This window comes from Parus major, chromosome 20, assembly GCF_001522545.3.
Source record: "Parus major isolate Abel chromosome 20, Parus_major1.1, whole genome shotgun sequence".
Lineage (NCBI taxonomy): Eukaryota > Metazoa > Chordata > Aves > Passeriformes > Paridae > Parus > Parus major.
The window spans coordinates 5,918,445-5,940,488 of NC_031788.1; the positions used below are offsets into that span (position 1 = coordinate 5,918,445).

The 22,044-nt window shown below is 45.8% G+C and overlaps 2 protein-coding genes and 1 long non-coding RNA gene across 3 annotated transcripts; 1 reads left to right on the forward strand and 2 right to left on the reverse strand.

Annotated features, from left to right (window-relative positions):
- Positions 1-891: 891 nt before the first annotated feature.
- SERINC3 (serine incorporator 3) lies at positions 892-8,990 on the forward strand. The gene is made up of 10 exons (XM_015647656.2): positions 892-1,009; positions 1,487-1,648; positions 2,100-2,293; positions 3,016-3,095; positions 3,736-3,873; positions 4,682-4,851; positions 5,577-5,667; positions 6,072-6,249; positions 7,053-7,280; positions 8,081-8,990. Exons 1-10 carry the CDS (start codon positions 971-973, stop codon positions 8,217-8,219), a joined length of 1,419 nt encoding a protein of 472 aa, XP_015503142.1. The 5' UTR covers positions 892-970; the 3' UTR covers positions 8,220-8,990.
- A 362-nt stretch (positions 8,991-9,352) lies between these two features.
- On the reverse strand, positions 9,353-18,461 carry TTPAL (alpha tocopherol transfer protein like). The gene is made up of 5 exons (XM_015647657.3): positions 18,392-18,461; positions 16,717-17,169; positions 15,808-16,001; positions 13,909-14,019; positions 9,353-13,204 (listed from the first exon to the last, which is right to left on the reverse strand). The coding sequence occupies exons 2-5, from the start codon at positions 17,153-17,155 to the stop codon at positions 12,929-12,931; spliced, it is 1,020 nt and encodes a 339-aa protein (XP_015503143.1). The 5' UTR covers positions 17,156-17,169; positions 18,392-18,461; the 3' UTR covers positions 9,353-12,928.
- A 1,103-nt stretch (positions 18,462-19,564) lies between these two features.
- LOC117245334 lies at positions 19,565-20,638 on the reverse strand. The gene is made up of 3 exons (XR_004499951.1): positions 20,546-20,638; positions 19,971-20,176; positions 19,565-19,657 (listed from the first exon to the last, which is right to left on the reverse strand). It is a non-coding gene; the product is annotated as an uncharacterized LOC117245334 (long non-coding RNA).
- Positions 20,639-22,044: the final 1,406 nt, after the last annotated feature.

Genomic DNA, 22,044 nt, shown 5'->3' on the forward strand with positions numbered 1-22,044 from the left:
CAAGCCTGCCGGAGCTCAGGGAGTGTCTGACCACACTCCCGGGCACACGGTGGGACTCTCGGGGTGCTCCCATGCACGGCTGCCAGCTGGTCCCGATGATCCTGATGGATCTCTTCCAGCCTGGAGCATTGTGTGTGGTGGGAGTTGTGGGGCACAAGCACTCGTGTCTGGTATCGCTCAGGAGGGGAATGAGTTACACACTGTGCCCCGGTCAAACAGCTTCCAGAGGCTGAGCAGGCCGCCGGCCCCCGGCAGGGCAGGTGACAGCGGTGTCGCCAGCCCCTGGGCCACTGTCATTGCTCGCAGCACGATCCGGACAGATGTACATCAAGTGGCAGAAGGCTGCCCGCCCGCTTGCTCCGGCATCCCGCTGGTGGCGGTGCCGCCGGTGAGGTCAGCGGTGGCGCGGTGTCACTCGCACGGCCCTGACGCCTGTCACCGCGCCGGGTCACACCCCGCTCGGCGTCACCCGGCCCACGAGCGTCCTGCGGGATCCCCGGGGACGGGAAAGGCGGTGCGCTCTGCCACAATGCCGGGCAGGGCCCGGTGCCGCCCCGGTGCCGCCCCGGTGCCCGCGCTGCTGCCATGGCAACGGCCGCGCGCCCGGGCACGGCGAGCGCCCCCAGCGGCCGCGGGCGGGGATGGAACAGCAGCCGGGCTCCCTCGCGGCGTCACTCATTGGCTGTCACGCTGTAGGAACCGCCCACTCATTGATCTTTTGACCAATCAACGTCCTCCCTTCCCTCGGCGAAGACGGAACAAGTGTTATAAACAACATCGCCCTGCCCACGCCCACCCTCCCGCGCCTCCCCCTGGCGCCCGGCTGTATCGCGCCTTCTCATTGGCTGGCGGCCGCCGCCGGGCTGGAAAGCAGCCAATGAGCGATGGCGGCGGCTCGGGCTGACACCGCCCCCTGAGGCCGCGGGCTCTGGGCGGAAGCAGGAAGCGGCGGAGGGGCGGCGGCGGCGCCATGGGGGCCGTGCTGGGGCTCTGCTCAGTGGCCAGCTGGGTGAGTGCGGGGCTCCCCTCCTACCCCAAACCTGCCCCTTCACATCCCCAACCTCTCCTGTTATCCTGGGGAGCCGGCCCTGCCCGGTGCGGTGCCTCCGCTGGCGGTTCGGGTCGGCCCAGGGGCGGGGGAGCGCTCTGAGTCCCCGCGGGCGCGGTCCCGGTCCCGCCGGAGCTGCAGCCCCTCGGAGCGGAGCGGTGCCCGGCTGGAGCCGTCCGTGCCCTTCCCGGAGCCGCGGGGCCCGGCGGACGGGCCCGCCCTGGGGAGGCCCCGGGGGCAGCCCAAGGCCGATAAACCCGGTTATCTCCGGCTGTTCGCAAACACGCTGTCAGTCAGAAAGGCCGATTAGCGATTTATCTGTGCGCTCCGGAGTGGAGTGTCTCTAAATGGGGTTCGGGTTTTCCTCTCGCTGTCGCCTAATGCGCCGGTGTCAGCTGCGAGGGGAATGCCCTTACTATTCCTGTCTCTGCCCTTCAGATTCCCTGTCTGTGCAGCGGTGCCTCGTGTTTACTGTGCCGATGTTGCCCCAACAGCAAGAATTCGACAGTGACACGTCTTATCTATGCCTTCCTCCTCCTCCTCAGTACTGTGCTTGCCTGCATTATGCTGGCACCAGGCATGGAAGAGCAGCTGAAAAAGGTATGGAGGGCAAAAAACCTCCTTCTGGCTGTTTTAAATGTCATTACTTGTGCCAGTGACTATTGATTTTCTTTTCTTGGAATGGATTATGCGTGAGACACAAACACCCGAGTGTCCTTGTTCCTGGGTTAAGATGCTGCATGTACTGAATGGCTTCTGGTGGAAACAGCAAATTCAGCAAATGTTCCTTTTTTAGTACATGCCTGGTCTCTGAAATCTGACCAGACCTGGAGACAGTCAGTTGTTATCAGGGGCCTGTGGTATCTTAGCCTTCCTGGGTGAAAAGTGTTGACATGGGGAGAGACAGATGATAATGAGGTGTGAGCACAAGGTCTTTTGTTCTCTGATCTCTCATAAGTTTTTTGACTGAAAGCCTTTCTAAGTTACAGAACTTAGAAAATGTAATTGCAAATATAGATGTAAATTCCCAATGAAATGTGTCTTTACCCAGATACCTGGATTTTGTGATGATGGGCTTCACACTCAGATCCCCCACTTGGATGGGTTTGTCAGCTGTGATGTGTTTGTGGGATACAGAGCTGTCTATCGGGTCAGCTTTGCCATGGCTGTGTTCTTCTTCCTCCTCTCCCTGTTCATGATTGAAGTGAAAACAAGCAACGACCCCAGAGCCTCCATTCACAATGGGTATGTGTGAGCCAGCTGGCTGCCCTTCAGCTGCTTTCCTCCCTCCAGCTTCTCTGCTGAACACTGGGGAAATTCCTCTATGCATACAAGGACGGGTTTCTTTTGGACCCAATACAGGGTAGTGCTTTGGTTTCCTTAAAAACTTCCTATTTATGTAAGAGGTTCAGTGTCCTGGTTGAGGGGGCTACTCTGAGGTGGGGTAGCCAAAAGGGCAGTGCTCTGTGTTTCCATAGAGATGTCAGATTGCAGCTAGTTTATATCTCCAACCTTGTGCAGCCTCTGGCACTCATTGGGTCATTCTCAAGGCCAGTCTGACTGAACCAGCAGAAACTGGTTTCTGATTTCCAGTTGCCTGATTTAATTGAGTTAGTTTTGGGCTAGATGACTGAATCGTTTAGAGTAATTTAATTGGAAAGGGACCTTTGGAGAGCATAAAATCATAAAAATATAGAATGGTTTGAGTTAGAAGAGACCTTAAGATCATCCACTTCCAACCCTCCAACCTTCCACTAGACCAGGATGCTCAAAGCTCCATCCAGGCCTGGCCTTGAATACTTCCAGTAGTGGGAAGTCCTCAACCTCCCCAGTCAACAGGATCATATGATCCAAAGCCTTGGTTGGAGCAGGACCAAGCTGCTTACAGATCATGTAGCACATGATTACTGTGTGTGAACTGTGTGTAGAATAAGACTAATATTTATGACTTCTATCTTCTTTTAAAGGTTTTGGTTCTTCAAAATAGCTGCTATTGTGGCTATCATGGTTGGAGCATTTTATATCCCTGAAGGGCCTTTCACAAGAGGTACAGTTAATGTTCATCATGGAAATCTGACTTGTATAAGCTCAAACATTTTCACAGATTTATTAGGCAACAGTGAAAGTTCTCTTGTAGAAGATGCAGTTTCTGCTCATCTTTCTTGGAATACCTTGGTTCATCCAGCATTTTGGTGACCAGCTGAAGTTATGGCAATAAGAAATCCCTTTTCAACTGCCTAAGTTTTGGTTATTAATAATTTTCTACTTCATGAGACAGTCACTACTGAGCTGAGTCTTCTGGCACTGGACTGGGGGCAGCTCAGGACACTGACAAGTGCTAAATACTTCACTAGAGTCTCTGAAAAATCTGTGGGGGAAACTTCTACTGTCTGGTCACATCAGAGGAGCTTCAGGGTTGTTGACCCTCCAAGAAACATGGCATGATGGCACTTATGTACACAAAGATGCCACATGCTAGATGTTGCCTTCATTCTGAATACATGTTGGGGTAAACATTCCCATGCTCCTGCCAGATTGAGGCCAAAGTGATGAACAGCATCTGATTTTCTAGTTTCAGTTTTTTTCATTATTTGTCTGTAGTATAATTGGGAGCTTTTTTGTTTTTAAATGGAGGTAGCATGCACATGATGAAAGCTAACCTTTTTTCCTCCTGCACCCTTTTCTAGCTTGGTTTTGGATTGGTGTTTCTGGAGCCTTCTGCTTCATTCTTATCCAGTTGGTTCTACTTGTGGATTTTGCTCACTCTTGGAATGAGAGCTGGGTTGAGAAAATGGAAGAGGGGAATTCTAAATGCTGGTATGCAGGTAAGAATCTTAACCTGTAAAGGGATTTGTTTGTACTGGCCAGTACCCTTCAGAATATCATTTACTGGTTTGCAGACATAGCTAGAATTAAACTCCATGTTGTCCCTGAGTCACTGCTGTTAACACCCGGAATTAATAGCAGCAGGGTTTCCTTTTTCTTGTTCATTACAATGCAGAATATTTTAGGCCTGTGAGTAGCACATCTGACAGTCCTAATAAACCAGGAGCCTGGTTCTCTTCAAACCTGAGCTTTGCTCTGCCCCTCCCCTGCTGTGTCCCCAGGAACTCAGTTGTGTCTGTGACAGTGGCTGCAGTACCACACCAAGTGTGCCTTGGTGCCTGCTCCCCAGCTGGCCATTAATTACAAAGTGCTAATTGTTGTGGTTCTTGGCTCATAGCTAAGAATGCTACAGCAGCATTTTGTAGCTTCTTACAGAGTGGAAATGAGAATGGGTGACCTCGAGCACAGGAATCCAGGGCACATAAATGTGCATGAGAAGTGTGCAAAAAGCACTCTCTCATTATGCCACTGTGGCCTGATACCAGTTAAACTAATTAAACTGCTGCTGAAAGGCAAGTCCTGTTCCCCTGATGGCAGCACTGGCCTTTCTCTGAGCTGTGCTGCTTAGTGACCCCAAGCAGAAATATATCCAGACCTTACAAAAATTCAGTCAGCTAGTCTGGTTTTGTGACTCAGACTGCCAGGTGAGGAAGCAAACCTGTCTTATTCCAGTGTTAGCTGGACATTAAGCCACTTTAGATGGACTATTAAAACTATATGTGTAATGTAAATTTATTTTTCCTCCAGCTCTGTTGTCCTGTACAAGCTTGTTCTATGCCTTGTCCCTGATTTTTGTCGTTCTCTTCTACGTTTTCTACACGAAGCCTGATGACTGCACTGAGAACAAGTTCTTCATAAGCTTTAACATGATCTTGTGCATTGTTGTCTCCATCGTTTCTATCCTTCCAAAAGTTCAGGTATTACTTTTATCTGTTCTTTCCTTCTGACATACCAAGCAGGGAAGTGAGAAGGATGTAGTACCAGTTCAGTCAGACATAAGAACTTTAAAACTTGGCTATAAAAGCTATGCTAGTTAGGAACTTAAAAAAAAATAAATCTTCCTCTGAAACCATTGCACTACATAGTGACATATTTTCTGAAGAGAGGCTTTTTTGAGCTAACATGGTTTTGGACTTTGTTTCCATGTGGCAGACTGCTGGCATGGTTTTAGTGGTGAAGGCCCTAGCAAAGCAGAGAAATCTGTTAGGGAGTAGGAAAATAGCTGGAGATTTATTTGCTCAATACTGTGGCTTTGAAATTAGGGGTTAGCTTGTTTAACATAAGGGGAAAATTGCATGTTACTCGATTCTGAACTGAGATTGCTCAAATCACATGCTAGATTCACATCTACAAAATAGTTTGAAAAGGTTGAGATGAACTCAGTAAGAGCCCATAACTGAGTCTTGGGCACAAAAAAAAAATGGATTTGGTTTGCTTATTCCTTCTGTGTTTGAGTTGCTTTTTGCATAAATTAAATGACTCTAAGGAGTTTCTTCCAGTCTTTTGAACATAGAAATGCATTGAGCTTTGTTCTACAGCAATAGTTTTCATGCTAGTAATTGTTTCTTCTGTGGCAGTGGTAAAACTATACAACTCTAGGTAAAACTTGCCCTTTTGACCTGGCTCTTCTGCTTTGAAACAGGAACATCAGCCTCGCTCTGGCCTCCTCCAGTCCTCTGTCATCACACTCTACACCATGTACCTCACTTGGGCAGCCATGTCCAATGAGCCTGGTAAGGAACACGCTGTCTCCAGTCACATATTTTGGTGTCAAAGCAGAAGCTGCTGATGGTTATTACAGATCACTCTGTGGGAATTGCTGATCTGTCCAGATCAAATCCAGTGAGGCTGAAAAGCTGACTTGACCAAAACCATCAAACTGCCTCTTTGCAGAACTAAACTGGGGTGTTTGTAAGAGGGGAAAAAGAAACAGTGTCAGGGCATTCTGATGTTATTTATTTATTATGCCCTTGTCTAGCTCACAGGCAGGAAAAATATTGCAGGCAATTTCTGCCTCTGGAGAATTGAAGAGATCAGCAGTTAAAGGGAATGAAAAATTGCACGTTTACCTGTCATCTTTTCTTAGCTACATGCTGGCAAAGCTCATCCCTCTAATCTGCCTTAAAATTCCTTTCAGAAAGAAACTGTAACCCAAGTCTGCTCAACATCATCACCCAGATAGCTGCACCCACAGCTGTTCCAGCCAATGCCACTGTCCCACCTGCCACTCCTGCTCCACCCAAGTCCCTGCAGTGGTGGGATGCCCAGAGTGTTGTTGGACTGGTTATCTTTGTCCTGTGCCTCTTGTATTCCAGGTAGGATCTGCACGGATAACCAGTGATAAAGAATTGGGATTTGTCTGCCTCTTTGGTTTGGATCTGGGTCCAGGTGTACCTGCATTTATTCACATCCAGCTGCTGTCTCAGGCCCAAGGCCAAATGTGGCTCATAAACTGCTTTTGCTTTGTGCATGAGGATAAGCCTTGTAAGCCAAATCGATAGAACAACGTGTGTTACAAGATGATTAGAGGGATGGACCTCTCCTGTGAGGAAAGGCTGGGAGAACTGGGTTTGTTCAGCCTGCAGAAAGGAAGGCTTTGGGATGACCTAATTGTGCCTTTTCAGTGTCTGAAGGGAGCCTACAAGGAACATGGAGAGAGACTTTTACAAGGACACGGATTAAAACTGGAAGAGTAAGTTTAGATTAGATATTAGGAAAAACTTCACTGTGAGGATGGTGAGGCACTGGAATGTTTGTCCAGAGAACCTGTGGCTGCTCCATCCCTGTAAGTGTTCAAGGCCAGGCTGGATGGAGCTCTGAGCAACTTGGTCTGTTGTCCTTGGTCTAGGGTCTAATGTGTCCCTGCCCACAGTAGGTGGGTTAGAACGGGATAATCTTTAGGGTTCCTTCCAAACCACAGCTTTCTATGATCTGGGACTAGGAATGCTGTTTAAGTTAACAAAAGCTTGGATAAAAACAATTGGAGGCTTCCAAATGGATTTTAAAAAATATTATTCGCTAGTCTTAGACATTCATTGTGTGGTCCATTGCTTGCTTTGCTAGCAAACATACCTGACTGTAAAAGGAGTTGTTAACCAGGTCTCTCTTTCCGCTGCAGCATCCGCTCTTCAAGTAACAGCCAGGTGAACAAGCTGACGCTGTCTGGCAGTGACACTGCCATCCTGGAGGAGACGGCGGGCACAGGCAGCGGGGCTGCCGAGGATGGAGAAGTGCGCCGTGTCACGGACAATGAGAAGGATGGGGTTCAGTACAGCTACACCTTCTTCCACTTCATGCTCTTCCTTGCCTCTCTCTACATCATGATGACACTGACAAACTGGTACAGGTAAGAGCCAGGTGGGAAGCGATGGGTTCTGTGTGCCAGTGTTTCCATGTAGATAGGAAACTCCTGCCCTGTGGGGACACCTTTTGTGCCACCTACTCCTGCCAAGCTGGTGAAGGTGCTGTCCCTGTGCCAGTTGCATTAGAGTTGTGCCTTCTCAGTTTAGTGTTGCTGAACTAAAATGTGAGCACAGCACAGGGAGCAGCTGTGGTTCCAAGGCACTACTTCAGAGCTGAAAGGGCAGAAATTGTGGCTGCCATTCTTCAGCTGGATGAGTAGCAGGAAGGATACCCATGGAACTGGTTTCAGGTGGTCTCCTGCAAAGTTTATTAGAAGCCAGCCTGCTGGTAGTGGCTCTTCATCCTGGGAAACATGTGCAGGGACAGCCAGATGTGCTGCTTATCAAGGATATGATTTCCTACATCTGTTGGAAACACGTGGACATACCCTCTGCTGCTGCAGCTCAAACCACTGCCCCCAGGACAGTATTAATTCTTAATACTTATTAATTAGCAAATACACTTAGAGATCAGAAGCCACCAGGAGTCTATTGCACAGCTCATGCAAATACTTCCTTGAACAGCAGCACATCAGCATGGGCAGGCAGGACTGAAAACTGGGTTCCAAGAGCCTGTGAAGGAGCAACAGGAAACTGCTGGTTTAGTTGTCTCACTATGTTCTCACAAAGGGCCTTGCACTGGAGTGTCCCAAAGGATTGCCCTCACTTCAGATTCCTATGAGAGGTACCAAGGAATACTGGGAGGTGCTTTCTGTCACTACTAATGGACTTCTTTACTTTTTAGCCCTGATGCAGATTTCAAAACCATGACAAGTAAGTGGCCAGCCGTGTGGGTGAAGATAACCTCCAGCTGGGTTTGTCTGCTTCTCTATCTCTGGACCTTAGTGGCTCCTCTTGTCCTTACTAATAGAGACTTCAATTAAGTTCCTGCACCTGTCTAAACTTACAAAAGTGAGGAACTCTTTGCTAAAAGCCAAAATGTTCATTTATTGCTTTAGTTACTGTTTCTTATGTTGGTATTAAAATGCAGTTGGATAGTTACATATTGCATAATGCTTGATGCAGCATCAAAATTATCAGTTATCTTTCTATTTTAACCGTTCCCAGGGTTATCTTACTACTGCATTTTTAAAATTCACTACAGCTGTGCTGTCAAAGCACAAAAGAAATTATCTATTCTGTCCAAAAGCCACAACCTTCTACTGAATAGAAGTTATCATTTAGTTAAATATGAAGTAATATATTTTAAAGAACAATTATAATCAGCATAATGCACTACTACGCTCATGCTTCAGTTTCTGGAAGTGTAAGCCATGCTGCTTGATTTCTACATTCCACTGCTAAAGTTTATTTACATGAAAAGTTTATTTAAATGACTTAACTTTGTGTTGTGGCAAAAAGCACCCTTATTCCTCACCAAAAGATGAGAACTGAAGTCGAAAAACTGGTTAACTCTTAATTCTTTTTAAGAGGCAATTTCTATGGTAACTTCTTTTTTAGATTGTTTGCCAAATAGAGTGGTAAGTGTATGAGTAGCTTAATCAACTTTATGATTATGTTGGAAAATAGAGCTTAATGATTGATTTCAGTTGTCCAATATGTTTAATAAAAGTAACAGGCATGGAATTATTATTATTGGCTCTAAGGCATTTGCACTGTAAACTCATTTGAATAAAGCAGACTAACTACTGAAAGTGGCCCAGCTCTGGTGAAGTGTTAAGAAATAGCAGTTCCTTCTCTAGTGGAAAACAGCACCTGCAGTGATCAGCTGCTGCCCTGTCCAGCTGGGGGTGACTGGGTGTTTGCTCTATGCAGTAAATACTAAGTGACATCTTTCTTTTGAAACAAACAGTATCTTCCCCATGAGGCTGTCAGTGTCAAATCCTGTTACTTGAAGTTGCTCAGTTCAAGTAAATTTCTACCTCTCCAACAGAAAGCAACATCTTTTGCTAATGTAGTGCTCAGGTGATTATGTGTAGTAGCAACTGTAAGTGTGGAACTTGTGTGTTATTGACATTTACAGTAAAATATCCCAACATGACCCGAGACAAAGGTATTGAAAATATCAAATGAGAAGCTGTTACATTGTGTTTAATCACCCAGTCATGCATCATAAACATACACATTTTTGACGACTTTGTTTTATAAAATGCAATATAAAAATAAATTTTATCAAAATAAGATGTACACTTAACTACCCAACACCTCTAAGCCCTACCAGAATTCTAACAGAAGGCAAAATTAGTAGTTGAATAACACAATGAATAACTCATGCCAAAATGAGATGTAACAAAAACGATACTTCAGCCAGTTCCTGAAAATACCTCCTAACACCCATTTGCAAGAGTATAAATTCAAGTACTTTTATGTACAGTTTGCAGCTACCTTTTGTGCCCCCTACTGCCAATGCAGTTCAAGTATCCTTCCTTATAACATTTTGGAATTGGCAGGGATGGCTGATGTACTGGGAAAGGCATCCAACCTTGGAAAATAAAGTTATTTCAAGTGGGAAGAAGGACCAAAGTAGTTGTTGAGCTGTAAAAAAACCCAAGCAATCCCTAAGCAAAAAAAGACAACCCCATCCTGTAAGCTTTTCTAGCTATCCTCTTCACTTGCAGCTAAGGAGATGCTATACTTGACAACAAATGTTTATTTTCCAAATGCTGACATGAGAAATTCTGAGAACAAACTCATTTCTTTGCTATTGAGTGCTAAAGCTCAAAGAACATTCCCAGCTCTGTAGCCAGGCACACACAGAAGCCAGAGCTGTGCTTTCTGTAAGACATGCCAAGCACTGGTCAGAGTGACTTCAGGGTTAGAAACACAGCTCAGTGAAGCTGCAATTCCTGGCTGAGTTCTAAAGCCAAGGAACAGCAAATTAGAAATAACAGATGCTTGATAAAACCTGGCTTAATTCAGCATCCTGACATCCACTGCCCAGGACTAGCTTTAAGAAGAAGAAGTTCTGCAGTAGCTCTGCCACAAGACTGGCACTTTTCAGCACTGGAAATTGTGGTGCTCTAACCTCAGCCAGCACCATGGCTGCCACACTGACTCCTGTGAAGAAAATTCTATCCCAGCCAAACCCAGCACAACCATATAACCTCATTTATTATGTTTGAATCATATTCTTTATTAGTGAGCAGAGGAAAGAAGAGGGTGGATCTAGTCTGCATACTATTTAAGGCATGCAAGAAAATGTAAAAGCCTGGAAAAGGGTGTTTAGTAGAGGTTCCTCAGCCTTCTGCTGAACACCACTAGATTTATTTCTTTTTGAAGGACATTAAATTGAATTTTGAACATCCAGTCTCCCCCTCTAGTACTTATATAAGGGTTCCTAGAATCAGTATACCCCCTCTTCTAACCCAGCAACACAATTAAGGAAAGTCTAATCAGTCAGGCCTTTATAGGTAAAATGGTCCATCCTGTTTTTTTCAGTTGTACCTTGTGACTGGAATTAAGAGGCACTAAAACAACAGAGGCACCACTCTCTCTGTTCTAGCAGTTTAGCAGTGTGGGCAGCCACTTATCTGTCCAAGTCCTGGTGCTGTGTGCTACTGGCTTCTAGGTGGCAAAAAACTGAATTAACTTCTGCAAAACACAGCATATTCTGGTCACAAAGGAGGAGCTGCTTAGCAGTACTCTTTTACCTTATTTAAGTAGATGAAAATGGCAGTTTGTTTTTTCCCTGCACTAAAGGTAGTAGTTACCAAAGAGGAGTTACAATTGACTTCTAAATGTAAGAAACGTAAGGAAAATTAATCTCTTCCCACCTTTAATCTACAACTGTTCATGTGATGAGTTTTCTGCTCCTACAGATTCTGAACTGCTACCCAGGAAAGAAAAAAAAAGCTTCATTGTTTTACCCCTTTTCAGTACCCAGTCTCTTTTTATAATGTTGGGATGACAGGTGTGGCATTTGCCAACCCTTAGTTCCAGGAGGAGATCTGCTGCCAGGTCAGTCATCACAGTTGTAGAGGAGCCTCCTTTTGGCAGTGCAGTCATGCTGCAAGGGGGCTGAGAGGAAGAAAGACATTCAAAACAGAGTTTGGCACTTTGAAAAATGAATGTCTGAGATCCTCAAGATAATTTAGTTTTATATTTACAGAAATATAACTGGTGCCTATAATCACATTTGGCACTAAATCAAGATTTCATCCAGAGAAAGTGCTCTAGTGATAAGTTCCCAATCAGAAGGGATGTTCTTTTCCACCACATAGTGAATTATTTCACCTTGACGTAACAGACTGTGCTTTCCTCGTCCTAGTGAGGTTTCCCATCTCCACACCATAACAGTGCAGAAGAATGTGTGCAAAGAGTGTGCTGAGAGTTAGGTTCTAATTCAAGACCATTAAACAAAATGAACTTGGGGAGTGGGAACAGCTTATTTAGACACAGGTATCTTACCCTGGGGTTTGACATCAATGTTAGTTCTGTCTCTAGACAAAGACCTAGAAGCACAGGCATACAAGTTATGGGTAAATATCACAGAGATGATTCAAGTCTAACTTCATACAGGAACATGACAACCAAAGACAAAAGAGGTCAACAAAGTTGTAAACTAAGTTGTAACACTTCACAGAAGAGCTGACAAGCACAGTGAACAAAATGCTACAATATCAGGAAATTTAAGAATGTGCTTTTAAAAAGCCTGTCTGCATTTGGTTTCACAGACTTTGAACTCAAAATCAGCCCAAAGTAACAAGCTAAAGCAGGACCTTGCTGTCTTAATGAAGTATTGCCTTCTATATATCACATGGCAATTGCTACAAAACCTCCTCACACATCCTGGGTATGAGGTACTTATCCAATTCCTTATCTCAACCAGAAAAGAACTAGCAATGTGGGAAGGTGGCTGACACAGCTTTCTTTTATTTGGTCCTGAACCTCATTATTTGAAGCTCCTGTCCAATCAAAAGCCTTAGTAAATGATCTGGAAATGAAGATTGCACCTGCTGTCTAAACCTTGGTATGGATATTATGGCAGTTTAATGCATCAGTCACAGTTCTTCCAACTGTGAGGAAGTTTAAGATAAGACCTACATACAGGTATTCATGAATAAATTTTGTTCTGTATTAATTTGAACAAATATTCACTGAGATATTTCAGAAACACCGACTCACAATCTGAACCACGTGACAGAGGACAGGCCAAGTTAGACTTCTATGGTTTTAAGCAATCTTCACTACAGAATTATATTTTGAAGGGTTCAAAAGCCATTTTTGTGTCTTGGATTACTGGTGTTTGCAGAAGGGGAAGGGACCAGATGATCACAAAGCTCCTAAATCATCCTCACTTATCACCTGTGGGGGGGGGGGACAAGAAATTGTCAAGCTTACCTACCTGCAATAATTTTTTCCCTTTATCATTGGAAAGAATAGGCCAGTTTGCACCATTCACATAGAGTTTGATGAGCCTCAAGTCTTCTGCATAACTTGTGCTCTTTGCTTCTACCCTCCCCGAACTCTGCCCTGCCCCCATTGTGCCCTCTCCAGCTTCCTTTGGTTCTACAGTGTAAAGTGCCTCAGCAGTCTGTCCCTAAACTGCAGGTTTAGGAGTAAGGCAGAGTTCACAACATCACCTAGCAGAGCAGATCTTAACTGTGCTGGAAAACTTCCCTCCAGTGGTTTGTTAGTAACAGTAATAGAGCTGAGGTTTCATCCCTCGCAGGGAATCATCACACTGCTTTTCATCAGCATCCCCACTCACTAGCAGGTCGTGGGGAGAGCTGTCACAGGGGAGCACCAGCTCTGAGAAATCATGCACAAAGTCCTCTTCAGAGGCCAGCAGCAGCTCATTCCAGGCAGAGATGTCCAGCTTGCCTGCAGTGCCACCATACTCTTCAGGAAGGATCACTGGAGGAATGTTTTGGTGAAGGGAATTCAGATCACAGCCATGAAGAAAAAACTGAAAGGAGAAAGCAAAAGAGCTTTAAAATTGCACATCAAACACTTTACAGCAAACTGCTGAACAGTCAGCTAACAAGCTTATTTTGAGCTGAAGAGCAGCTTTAAGAAGTGATGTGTTCATGGGCAGATGGCAGCACAGAACAGTGGGCAAATGCAGTCAGACACACCAGTGTCTTGAGACAATCCACACCTTGTGCAGATTAAATCCCAACAAGAGACCTCACATGTGCTTGGGCTGAGGTTCCAGATTCAGTTCATCCCCAAGTTTGCTCATGGGATTGAAGATACTTATCCTTGTGGGAAAAAAATCATCCTTGGTAACCAGTCCTGTGGAGAGGACACTTGTGCCTCACAGGACCTTTGCATAAGGGAAAAGAGCAAGGAAGGGGCAGCAGAATTTTCCAGTGACACCACCTCATGAACAAAGTGCTACTGGCCCAAATAATCCAACCAGGGATGATGTCCTGGATACAGAGCACATGTACTCAAGTTCCATTTTAATATTTTGCCAGTGTTGAGTTCCTCAAAGTTTCTGTCTCACAGAGAATTTTCCCAACAGGCATATTTTTGAAAATTAAAGTAGAAAGTAAAATGGCATCAATATTTTTCTAACTGTCAAGTATTATAATTTTTCTTTTTTTTTAAGAATGGCCATGCAAGGAACTTACAAACATTAATACTGATATTAAAATCACACCTTACCCTGTTTGCAATCTTTTCCTTCAGAAAAGGCTTGATGATTGCAAAAATGCCTTTGAATATGCGAGGCTCATTTATTATGTTAACAGCCTTTATTCGAATGGGGAATCCATCCTGAAGGGTAAAGAAGATTTTTATAATGCAGTTTAAAAAAACATTTGCCATCTTTCTCTTTTCAAAGTGAGACTCACTGCCAGCACAACCCACTGGCTCCCCAACTTTAATCTGAGGTACCAACATAAACCAAACAACAATAGAAATTCAACTTGTTACAGAGAGCAGTCCTTGGATGACATCTGTGAGCATAAAAACAAAGTCAAGGGACAAGAAAAACCTCCATAAAAACACACTGCTGTCAGTAAATCCTCATTTTCAATGTTGATGTTTATCTCCCTTGACAAAACCACTCAGATAATCCCTGTCCTTTGGGTATTCCCAGCCCTAATAAGGATGCAGTCACAGTGATGTCTGCAGCTCCTGAGGAGTGCACCACACTCAGTGCCCAAGCAAGCTCCCTCTAACAGTGTGTCCAGCAACAAGATTTGGTGCTCAGGAGACTCTAAGATGTATTTTTATGTGAAGAAGGAATCTAATATCACTAGGACACACTGCTTCCCATACAGGACAGTTTAAAACAACATCTTATTATGGGATTTTTGCTGCAGAAATTTATTTGCAGAAATATTTTCCATAGGCAAAAGCTCACGATCAGCAATTAAGGATTCAGTGAAGTTTCTTTCCCCTATAACCAGCTGTACATATACAAACCAGTCAGTGCTTGGAGTGAAAAGCAGGTAAGAGGCACTGCTGAAGTATTTTTCTCCATAGGAACGTTGGTGAATTACCTCATCTTTGCAGGAGCTGCAGCTCAGCAAGGCTGATGCACAACACATTTATATTCCACCATACCTTTATGTCTTTCCCCAAGTCCAGCTATTGTTTTGTGAACATCTTCCAGCAGGAACAGCAGGACACCCATGGCTTTATTTGTACAAATTAAATATAGGCTTACAGTTAAATGACACATTTAGATAAAAATGTAAAGGAATGAGTTCTTATAAAGGCCTTCCTTAACTCACCAGTCTCATCTCCATACACTCCCCTGATTCACCCTATCCCTCCTGATTCCCCCATGGATACAATAAAGGATGTAACCAGCTCAGGCCAGAACAAAAGTAATGATGGAATGAACCCATTCAAGAGAAGTTTTCTCATCTCACTCCTCCAGACTGTATCAACATCAAGTGAAATCATCAGATGTTCCTGCCACTTGGGCCAGGCTGCCCCTGAGTCCTTTTTCCTTCCCCTTTTGTCCAGCTTCACTGTGTTTACACCCTTGCTCTAACTTGTTCTCCAGCACTTTCCTTCCTCACATCCCGGCAGAGATGTTTCCATTACTGTCTCTTTTGCTGCCCCTGTGCTAAAGAAGTCTCTGCCTTCAGGGCATGGATGGAAATCCTCCTCAAATCATATTCAACCGAAAGTTCTCTGAAAATTTTTGCAGGAGCACTTGAGCTGGAACCTGCACTTGCCCCATGGCTCCATCTTGGCTGGCAGGAACCATTTAAGTATCAGGCCATTTCCTCACTGTCTCCTCTCTAACTGTAATTCTCTGCTCTCTTTCCTCCTTAACCACTACCTAGCAGAACTGCTTTTGTCTGTTCCAACTCAAAGTCTGCATTTCTAATGTAAATTTAGTTTTAGGAATGCAAAAGTCAAAAAAAGGGGCAAGTGAGTTAAGTTGGCTATAAGGGTGTGAGAAACTGGTTGGGCAGAGACATGTTTAACTCTGCTAGTGAAAGCCAAGATGATGAAGTTTGTGGTGATATAGTCAAGAACTCTGCACACAGAAGCAATCATTTACAATGTACAAGCTTATTTTCCCACCAGTTCAGGTCTTACCTGAAGAATTCCAATCACTTTTTTGGCTACAAAAGGACCAAAATGAGACGCCTTAGATAAGCTGACTCCTTTGTAGTCTGCCAGGATTACAATTCCATTCACCTGGGTCTCTTCGGACTGAATGAGTTTTTCTAAGGTTAAGTATATGGCACGAATGTTCTCAGTAATCGGATAATTACTGGGTGTCCATCTGTCTGAGGTTACAAGACAGGGATGGTAAGTCGGAGAGTGAAGATAAGCTAACAATACACATTCCAAAAAACTGATTTTCTGTTTTTCTGGACTCAAAAGTTATTCTGTATAGCCACAGTTCTACTTCAGAGCAGCCTTTCTTAAGCAATTGGTAAATGGCAACTCATGTTTACTTCAGGGAGCAAAGGCAATGGTTTTAAGAACCCCATTCTCCACCCAGCACAGCTCATTAATAGCACTTTCAGCTCAGAAAGAAGGCAGGTAAATGGAAAAGAGGAGAATGAATGAAGAGAAATTTACAGCAAGCCTGGCAGCACCAAAAGCACATGAAAGACTGATTATTTATACAGGAGTCAGAGCTATAGGCTTCTCTCTCTGGTTATTGTAAAAACAAATTACAAGCTTCTCAGGGTAGGCTGGCAGCCCTGTTTCAATTTGAGTTGCTGCATATTAATTTTTCTTGTAGTGCCTAATATTTCATCGACCCATCTCACTGCATTTTTGTTTTGCCATGATCACAGTTATTGCTGACACAGGCAAAGGAACCGGAATAATGCTGGCTAAGGACCAGCCCGTGCCTTCCTCAGTCAGCTTTTCAAATTTGAGAGAGCCCACATACTCTGTGCAAGGCACCACTGTTCATGGGAGAGCAGGGAATAGGCTTTTGGCCCAGACACACCTCGAGGATGGGGAACAGAGACACTCAGGACTGAGTACCTGGGCGGATGCAGACGACGTGGCGTCCCTGCGGGTCCCGGTGAGGCAGCACAGTGACAAAGCCTGACTCCAGGACAGGCTTTATTGCAGATGGCTTCAGGTTACTGAACACCTCTGGCCAGGTCCTCCTGCAGGTGTGGTAGTTCACCAGGAGCTGAAGCGCTCGATCGTAATCAAACTTCCTGGCTCGGAGGAACCTTAGCAAAAAAGCATCGTCCAGGCACGTCCCCAGGGAAGGATAGTCCTTGCACACCATATCTCGGAGTGCCTGCACGTCACGGAGCCTCCATTCCGGCTTCTCCTGGAGCTCCTCCCGGGCTTTGGTAACAAGATCAGGAGACAGGGTACAAACATACTTTGGCCGGTCTGGCAGGAGCTCACTGTCCGATGGAGACCCTGCTGACGGACTTGTCCTGGTGCAGTCGCTCTCTCCTGACATAATGCAGCAGTAATCTGTCAAAAAATAAATGCTGCATGTGACAAACAAACCCTCAGACTTACAACCCCATTGTCTGTTTACATATTTATTATGTTCTGTATCCCTGTTTCCTAGCTAAAGACGTTGCCTTTCCAAGAAGCAGCACTACAGTCAAGGGACTCCATTGATTTTAATTCTCCTAGCAGGATTTAAAAGTGCAAGTTACTCTAATCTCTTTATCCTACCTAGCAGGTAGAGTGAAACCTGGATGAAACCTAACCCAATAAAGTTATAATACAGAATTACACAGCTTCATTGCAAAACACATTATTCAATCTGTCTTAATGTTTATTTCCTACGTCCAGCTGGAAACTAAGGCAAAGCAAACATCCCAGTTTGTTATGATTCTCATATTTGGCCAAATTACACCTTCTGAGAAGCTCCCCCATCTAAACTCAGAAAGGCAGAAGTTTTGTTTAAGTTCTCTGGCAAACACAGGCACTTACCAGCACCTCTGCCTAGGTGAATGTTATGAGTAATTCAAGAGGAGCAGCACTTGGGAATATAAGAAATGGCTGCAGTAAACAAGCTGGATGAGCAAGTAAGAAAATTAGACTCTTATGCCAGCACTGCATGGGTACTGAGGCCGGCTTAATCTAGTTGTAACTTTTCAGTGCGATGCCAAGATGTCTGACCTGGGACCTGAAGTTCCAAATCCAGTCACAAGTGGATAGAGACAAGTAAAAGTCAGAGAATCACAAGCCTGCCATAATTCCTGTAGCTGGACCTGGGGCTGGCAGGGAAATACGGCTTTATTTTGCTGAGGTGCTGACATTCAGTCACTCACAGCACATCACACCGCTCCTGGCTATCACACGGAGCCGCCTGCCACAGGGACACTGGCCACCCGCACCCACCTTCCTCCTGCCCTGACAGAGCTCTCAACGCCCCGCTCCCACCTCAGCTTCCCCAGCTGCTCGGGACGGCCCTCGGGATCGCTCCCAGGGACGCGTTTCAGCTGGGAGCACCCAGCCCCGAGCGTCCGCAAAGCCACAGGGACAAGGAGGCTGCCAGGGACCGCCAGACCTCCCCCTCAGCCGCGGCCCCGCAGCCCCCTCAGCTCCCAGGCCCCTCAGCTCCCGGGCCCGCAGCCCGCCCGGCCCGGAGCCCCCGGGCCCCGCAGTCCCCGGGCCCCGCAGCCCACCCGTACCGGAACCCCCAGGCCCCACAGTCCCCGGGCCCGCAGCCCGCCCGTACCGGAGCTCCCCCGGAGCAGCCGCGTCCCGGCCCCGCCGCCCCGGAACGGCCCCGGCCGCTCGGAAGTGACGGCCCCGCCGCGCCTGCGCCATGGCCCCGGGGCGGCACCGCGGCCTCGGTAGCGGCCCCGAGCGGTTCCGCCTCACGCCCGAAATTTGGGGCTTCTCTGTCTCTGGCATCTGCTCCGTGCAGCGGGGGAGCCCCGGGGACACTTCCCGAAGGGACGTCGGCCCTTCAGTGCCACCTCATCCTCCGTGACAACGGCAGGGCACTGCCTCCAGCCGTGAGCCACGATGGCAGAATTTTATATATATATATATATATATACACACGTACATACATACATACACACATATATATATATCTACACACAATATCTGATACATAAATATAATACATACAGCAATAATACAAAGATGTAATACATAAATAATGCATATATTTTATAAAACACATTTTGTAAATACATTTTACACTTGTAAAATACATGTTATGTGTATGGAATATGTTATGTATAAAATATTTTTATTTTCTATACGTATATGTGTGTATATATATGTATACATATACATTTAAATACACATTAATTATGTATGTTATGTGTATATATAGCATTGCTATATAACATATGTAATTATATAACATACAGCAAATATACTTACCTATATATAGATGACATTTATATACAATATATAATCACATATATAAAATTACATTTTATTTTCATATATATATCTACATATATATATACACACACATACATACATATATAAATATATATATCCTATATATTTATTTTTATATATATCTGCATCCCAGGGCCTCTCCCAGCCTTTGTCCCCCCGTTGTATCCAGGTCGGTACCTGTGAGACCCGAACAGAAGGGAAAGGCAGCTCATAGGAGGCCAGGTGGTGACACCTGCCCTGTCCGCATGGAATTTGTAATAAAAACGATGGTCGCTCCCAGGTTTGCTGCATTTAAAACTCACCGGGGAGTGCTGGGGAGGGGGAAATGCCGCGTTTAACCCCGCAGGTGAAGGGATGCAGAGGTTGATTGCAAACGCCTCAGCATCCTGGCAGGGACAGTCCCTAGGGCGGTGGTTTCTGCTCTTCTCTCTCGCTGTAAGCTGTGCTCTCAGCCAGGAGAGGGAGTCAAGGATAGTTGGACAAAGAGTGGGAATCCCAGGAACCTACAGTGGGATCCAAGGTCCTTCTGCAGCATACAAGATTCAGCTCTGATTCGTTTCTCTGCCAAGGGTTCACCCTTCTAAAGGAGAAAATGTTTCAGTGATGCTGTACCCGGTAAGGGAAATGCCAACATGGAAACAAGTGGAGTGTGTCACAGGATCCTCCTGCAGAGAGCTGATCCAGGGAAGGGGAATTCATTCATTCATTCCAGCCTGTGCTCATGGTCAAACCCTGGGTGCAACCTGGCTATCTGGTGTCTGAAGCTAGGTCCAGTTTGGATCTGAGTAAACTGGACCTCTTTGTGATGTTGCTCCATGCCCCTTCCAGTAGATTTGTGGGATAAATGAGGTTGGAAGGGATCTCAGGAGGACAAGAGATTTTGCATTACTCACATTTCCGTTCCTACAGCTCCTGGGCACAGAGACCTGCAGCACAAGTGTGACAGAAGCAGCCAAGTGGGACCTGGAGTCCCAGGTGTGGAGATGGATCTGTGGCCTCCCAGCTGAAGGGATGACAGAATTTCCTGGATCACCTGATCCACCTAATTGCTGATCTGAGAAAAGGCTTCAAAACACCAAACAGCTGGGAAGAACTGGAGCTGCAAACAGCAATTTATGCTAAAGGTTGCAAAATCTGCTTGGAATTTACACCTTTCAAACAAGGGAGGAAAATTTAGCAGGGAGGTGACAGTTCCAGTCCTGACTGGTTAATGGCTGCTGCAACAGGGTGTTAGGAGTGAGCAGGGATGTTTGAAAGGAGCAACATGTGAATGAAGCTCTGTTTTGGGGAACATGAATCACTAACAATCAATTGAGAGATATGGAAAATGAAATGAAAATAAGTGCAAGAGCCTTAAGCAGGTGAGAGAATGATGAAGGAAAGTTGAAGGGAGGATACTGCACAGTGAGGAAGAGCTGGGAGTGAAATATAATCTGGGGATGGCCCCCAAATGAAGTGACTGTCTTACCTCAGCTTTTCTTATGTGGGGAATGTTGAACTGATGGAGAGCAGGAGGTGGTGAATGGAAGTGAGGGGGTTCAAGCGTCAAACCAAGTTGTTGAGGGAGTTTGAAAATACTGGCACAGGAAATCAGAGGAACTGTAACAAGAGCTGTAATTTACTCTTCCTGTTGTTCCTGTGTTGCCATCCTGTGACTAGAAGCCAGTGAGGCAGAACCTGTCTATAAGGAAGTAAAAGCTAAAAACTGAAAACAAACGTCCAAGAACTGACAGTCACAGGAGGTGTGATAGCTGTAGACTGAATTTAAACTCTCCTCCTAGGAAGGAGTTTTGCCTTTGTCCACTGCATCAGAAGGGAGAAGGACATGCAGCACCACATGCTCCCTCCCCAGATGAGAGATGATCCCCACCAACTCTGCCACTCCATCAGGTCCAGACCTACAGTCTGTGCAGGAGTTTTCATCAGGAGTTGTGCTGTGACCTTGGGAACCACACCCAGAGCCCCGTGGGGAATCCAGCCTTTCTCCTGTTCACCTACCACATGTGATTCATACCTTTCTCAGCTCCGCTCCTGGGTGCTCCCATGCTCTGCCGTTGTGTTATAAATGAGTGGCTGTTGGTGTTGGTTGATATTTAATGAAGTCCATGTAATACTCTTCACTTATTTACTTACCCGATCCCAGTCTTAATACCCAGCCTGGGAAAGTTATCTTGGCTTCTTTAAGCTTTTCCACCATTAGCAATAAACGTTTTACAGTCTTGGCAAGCTGAGGCTGAAAAGCGAGAGCATGACTTCAAACAGCACTGCTCACAGAGAAGGCTTTAAACTGATATTAAATCACTAAACTGTGCAAACATAACAGTCCTGTAATAAAGATAATCTGTGAGCAGTTCAGTCCAGGAGGGGCTCTGGTCCTTGGTGAAACCTCTGGGCCCCACAAACTACAGAACCCTTTTGGGCAACTCAGTGTCAGAGCAGAGAGCCACTCATGCTGCAGTGCTGGACAAGGTCTGCCTGAGTGTGAGGCTTCCATCTCAAGCCTGAGCTGCTCCTCCTGCACCAGAGCAGCAGAATGGGAAGGGCTGTAGGGGAGCAGCAATCCCTACTAATCACCCCAGGCAGGTACCAGGCTCCAGACATGGTGCCTGGCTGTGATACAATCCAGCAGCTATTCCTCTGCACTCAGAGGATGAAGTGACTAAGAAAATACACCCTAAATGACCATAAATACTGCACTCAAAAGTGCAATAAGTGTGCATCCTCCAGGACAGGCTTCCGTGCCTGCTGTCACCCTGGTGGTGTGAGGAGGGGATCTCACAGGTGGGAGCAGCACACACTGGGCTGCAGGGAACCATCCCTGCTCTGCTCATGCCCTCCCCACGCACAGATGGCAGGCCAGACCCACATGCACAACGCTGCAAACCGGCACTAATGTGCAAATGCACACAAATCTGTAGCATCTGCTGCCAAAGCAGCTGTACACAGGCAGGCACCACCACCCAGGCA